The sequence below is a fragment of the Myripristis murdjan genome, chromosome 16 (assembly GCF_902150065.1).
Source record: "Myripristis murdjan chromosome 16, fMyrMur1.1, whole genome shotgun sequence".
Lineage (NCBI taxonomy): Eukaryota > Metazoa > Chordata > Actinopteri > Holocentriformes > Holocentridae > Myripristis > Myripristis murdjan.
Genome location: NC_043995.1, coordinates 33,314,067 through 33,319,562, shown reverse-complemented (window position 1 = coordinate 33,319,562; position 5,496 = coordinate 33,314,067). Strand labels below are relative to the sequence as shown.

Below are 5,496 nucleotides of genomic sequence, written 5' to 3'. Positions count from 1 at the left end.
TCTGGAATCTGTGGATATTGCTCAAAAACTGCGAATTTCCTTCGGGATGAATAAAGTATCTATCTATCTATCTATTATCTATCTAGTAGGGGAAAACAGTCAAGCTGAGGTTTGAAGTATTGATCATGGTCCTGCACATACTTCAGTGGAATGCTAGGAGCCTCATGGCCAGTAGGCAAGAGTTAAAAAAAAAAACAAAAAAAATACACACAATATACACACACACACACACATATATATATATATATATGTGTATATCTATATATATATCTATCTATATATATCTATCTATATCTATATATCTATATCTATATATATCTATATCTATATCTATCTATCTATCTATCTATCTATCTATATCTATATATATATATATATATATATATATATATATATATATATATATATATATTAGTATTTTGGCTGTGACTGTACTAAAAGAAATTGCACTTGAAGACCTAAGAGTGATTTGTTAATGCAAAATTTCACAAATGCATGGGGTGTCCGAAAACTTTTTTCCACCACTCTAAGTGGCATAGTGTTACACACTCTTGTACAGTAGGTGGCGGTATGCACCTGAAAGTTGCTTGCAATTCGCCATAAAATCAAGAGGAGAAGAAGAAGAAGAAGAAGAAGAAGAAGAAGAAGAAGAAGAAGAAATAATTAGGCACCCTGCGTTCCAAATCGCATACTTATACTTTTTACTTTTAGTATGTACTGCAGCTGCCCTTACAAAGTATGTAGTTTAGTATGTATTGGGACATACTAATTCCTTTTTTCCCTACTAAATAGTATGGTAGTATGGGTATTGGAACGCAGGGTCTGTCTTTTATTTTGGCGTCCTGGCTCTTCCGGTGGGCACCGGAAGTAGCTGTGTTTGTGTCGGTGTGGCTGTCATGGCGGTGTGACCTGCAGCGACACGGCGGCTCTGCTCCGGACCTTCAGTCCCGCTTTCAGCTCGTCAGCAGCGGCTAACGAGCTAACGAGCTAACGAGCTAACGAGCTAACGGCTGGTTAGCCAGCACGAGCCCCGAGGCACCTGGCCGGCCGGCAGGTGGCCCCCGAACCAGAGCCTGAACCCCGGCAGGAACAGGAGAACACAGGTGAGCCCAGCTGGGAACAGGTGAGCCGGACATGTGCAGGAAATGGGCTCAGAAGAGAGAGAGAGGAGTTTTAGAAAATGACCAGCCCTCCTCCTCCAAAAACAAACAAACAAACAAACAAACAAACAAACAAACAAGGCAAGTTTATTTGTAGAGCACAATTCAACACAAGGTCATTCAAAGTGCTTTACAGAGACATTAAAAGCAACAAGACACAATTTAAAACAATAAAAACAGTCAATTCAAAGGGGAAATAGAAATTGAGAATAATAAAAATACAGTAGCATTCAGGATAAGAAAAGAAGTAGAAAAATAAAAGGCATAAATCAACAGTGTGTAGTTAAAAAGTACGGGCAATACAACAGGCAGGTATTTAAACAAACAAACAAACAAACAAACAAACAAACAGCAACATAATAAGGATTTTTTTGGGCTGAGGTTCAGGTCATGTTCCTGTCCTGAGTGTTTTGGGTCGACCTGTTTCCTGTCGCTCACGGTTTCACAGCCCAGGTGAGTCTCAGGGTTAGGGTCAGAGACAGAGTGTTCATAAGTATTACTAATAAGTTTTATTATACATTTTAAAATATGTGTCAGGGAAAATATTTTTATAGAATAGAATAGAAATACTTTATTGTCTACCTTCTGAGTGCAGAAGGCAGAAATTTTTGGCTAATTTTTTTATTTCAGTTTAAAAGGTTACGGCTTCGTGATTGAACATGTGTGGACAAAATACTAAGAATTCAGGGCTGAAATTATAATATGAGCAGGTTTTCAACCACATGCAAACGTCTGTTGTTTGAGTTATTATTAGAATTATCAGTGATTTATTATTTTGAATGCCCAGTGGTGCCCAGTGCAGAGGGAAAAGAGTGCTGGTGTGTGTGTCGTGCAGTAAACAGCTGATGTGTGTGTGTCGTGCTGATGTGTGTGTGTGTGTTGTGCAGTAAACAGCTGATGTGTGTGTCGTGCAGTAAACAGCTGATGTGTGTGTTGTGCAGTGAACAGCTGATGTGTGTGTGTCGTACTGATGTGTGTGTGTCGTGCTGATGTGTGTGTCGTGCTGATGTGTGTGTGTCGTGCTGATGTGTGTGTGTCGTGCTGATGTGTGTGTGTCGTGCTGATGTGTGTGTGTCGTGCTGATGTGTGTGTGTCGTGCAGTGACGACGCGGCGTGGCGGCATGCAGAAGGTGGGCAGGATCCTGGCTCACGTGTGTAAAGATGGCGGAGCGCCGCAGGCCGCTGCCTTCCTGCAGGTGCGTCCCTCTGCTTCACCCTCACCTGTTGACGTGTTCAGGGCAGCAGCCGTGAGTGTCTCCTTTCCGGAGCGTCCATGAAGGCCTCACTTCAAAGCCTCCAGCAGCCAAACGTGCCGCTAGTTCCTGTCGCTGTTACTTCTCATTAAGTGTTGTTGTAGTTTCCAGCAGCAGGTAAAGTCAGCAGAGTCTGTCAGGTTTTTATTTTTTATTTTATTTAGCCAGGAAACGTCCCACTGAGATTAAAAATCTCTTTTTCAAGAGAGACCTGGCCGAGACCAGAACACAAAGTTACTGACAAAGAAACAACATAAGACAGAAAACAAAAATACATTCATACAACAGAAATACAATTTACACACAAGCCAGGGTCATTCCAGGTCATTTCACCAAAGTTTCAGGACATTAAAGTGCCCATTCTGTGTGACATTTTACAATTTTTAAATTTTGAAGATAATCACACCAAAATGGTTTCAATTTGCAAAGTAGTCAATTTTATGCATATTTGGTGAAATTCAGAATGGGTACTTTACTGTGGAAATTTGGAAGCGAAAACCCGAACTGTATGAATGTGAAGCTTAAGAGATTTGGTAAAAAGTTCATGAAAATGTTGATGTTTTGACAAATAAATGCATTTCTGGTGCAATGGTCATTGTACTTTAGGTTAGTAATGATCAATAACAAACACTAAATGAATATAAGACAAAAATGCAAGCTACAATGGTCTAATATTGAGGAATTTCAATATTCACGAGTGGTGAAATAGCCCCATGTTTGGGATAACATAAAAAAATGAAGAACTTCCATAAAGAAAAATTGTTTTACATCCCAAAAAGCTTTGAACTTTAAATTAAAGCAGAGATCAGATTTTTTAAGACATTCCCACATGCAGTTATGGGCCAATGAAAATGTGACATGAAAACCTTTTTTGGATTTGGAGAAGCTGCCATCCAGAAAGTGATGCATATATCTGACTAAGCATTAATGCTTTGAACAGTCCATGTCTGGATCTCAAAGCTCTGAGAAAATCAAGAAGCTGGGGCAAATACAAAGCTGTTTTCTGAAGGCCCAAACATGGTCCACCACAAAACCTGTGTGATTTTTTTCCATATTTGAGGGTCTGACATGCCCACCAGTTATGATGTATGACAGATGTGTTTGTATATTCTGAGAGAGCAGGTGGAGGTGTGTTATCGTACCAAATTTCAGTTTCCTATGTGGTGTAGTTCCTGAGATACTGACACCTGAAAATAGAGGAAAAATACGGACGCGTGAAAATCGCCACATACTCCCCTCACTAAATTGTCCGTATCTCAAAAAGGATCCATCCGAGCAAACTAAAATTTTACAGTGCGCTTATTGGATACATAAGGAACAACTGGTGAATTTTTCAGAAGTTTTTGAGACCCAAGTGCGTGGGCCATTTGGTGAAATGACGTGGAATGACCTGCCACTTGATCATTATGTTAAAAGGAAGTCCACTGAATTAAAAACATGAGCAGACGATGATGTTAAATCAGCATCGAGTGAGAGCCGCTCCTCAAGTTAGAAATCAGTTTGCAGCATATTCCAGGCCGACGGAGCTGAAGAACTGAAAGCCATGTGACCTTTTTCTGTTCTAACTTTATCAATCAATCAATCAATCAAACTTTATTTATAGAGCACTTTCCATGTTTTACATAAAAACAATGAAAACAATGCAACACATAAAAACAATACAACAAACAATAGACACAGGATATATCCCCCCCTTCTCCCACACATAAATACACACACACACACACACACACACACACGCACACACACACGCACACACACACCCGCACACAAATTTAAAAACACTAAGGAATTAAAAAAACACTGAGGAAACGCTATCCTACACTCGCCACTTCGAAGTGAGGAAACACTAGAGAGAAGATAATCCATATTAAAAATTAAAATTCAGTAAATATCAATAAAAATAAATAAATAAAAGTAAAAAAAAAAATAAATACAATTCAGTTGAAGGCAAGACTAAAATGGTAAAATAATCAAATAAATAAAATTCAATTGAAAACCAGTCTAAAAAGGTAAAATAAATAAACAGACAAGTAAATAATAAAATAAATAAAATTCAGTTAAAAACCAGACGAAAAGGTCACTTTAGGAACAGACAGCAGTCAGAGAATACCTCCCAGGGCTTTTTAGCAAAATGTAAGTACAGCGGTAGGACGGAAGAAGGCGTAGGTGCACCAGTGAGTAAATCTACGAGAGGACAAGGCAGACCGACCGACCCGATGAGACAGAGCGCAGCGACGAGTGTGAGATCTGCAGCCGGTGGTAAACTGTGCTGATTGCATTTAAGCCCCGGGAGGAAGCACGCATGCACAGTACATCAGCGTGATCGAGTACAGGCATGAACGTCGCCGCAACACGCCGCCTTTTGACCTCCAAAGAAAAACAAGACTCATTTCTGAAATAAAAACCTAATTTCAACGTTAGCTTGTGCACAGGGTGTTGAATACGAGGTTTAAAAGTGAGACCGTCATCTGTTGAGATACCAAGATGCTGACATGCAGAAACAATCTCCATGAAAAGTCGATGAACAGTCGATGGTAGGCTCACGAGCGATTTCCTGGAATTTGTGAAAACCGTAAGTTTAGTTTTGTCGAAGTTTCAATTGACACGAGGTTTTTTGCACGACATCAAAACCAGAGTCTGTCAGTCATATTTTTGAACGAATGAATGAATGAATATGTTTATTTTCGATCACAGCAGCACAACAAATTAAACATAATTAAAGAATTAAAGAGAATGAATATGGCTTTGGACAGACTGACCAGACGTGAACGATGAGGGATGTTGTGTCTGTTGTTGTTTGCTGTCATCAGAGTGTGGTGGACCAGCTGGCCGGCGGCGGCGGCGGCGGCGGCGGCGGCGGGGACAGGGCTGACCAGCTGCAGGTCGACGTCTCTCTGCACAGAAACCAGTTTGTCCTGAGCGCGGCGCAGGGAGGGGGGGGCGTCCTGCTCAGGGTCAGTCACTCTCACATGTTTTCTACACTTTGTGACGATCGCTCCTCCGTAAATCAAACTCTTGTGGTGTGATTGAAAAAAAAATCCTCACATCTGCACATCAGCCTGCGGGCCGGCAGACCCTCT

General features: G+C 40.6%; 1 protein-coding gene across 1 annotated transcript in view; it reads left to right on the top strand.

The window, feature by feature from the left end:
• The first annotated feature begins 1,018 nt into the window (after window positions 1-1,018).
• The window catches only part of nudt17 (nudix (nucleoside diphosphate linked moiety X)-type motif 17), an 8,565-nt gene continuing 4,087 nt past the window's right edge, over window positions 1,019-5,496 (top strand). The window contains exons 1-3 of the mRNA XM_030071472.1: window positions 1,019-1,103; window positions 2,262-2,356; window positions 5,227-5,370. Of these exons, the coding sequence (XP_029927332.1) occupies window positions 2,282-2,356; window positions 5,227-5,370 (219 nt within the window). The 5' untranslated portion in view covers window positions 1,019-1,103; window positions 2,262-2,281. The remainder of the gene's footprint in view (window positions 1,104-2,261; window positions 2,357-5,226; window positions 5,371-5,496) is intronic.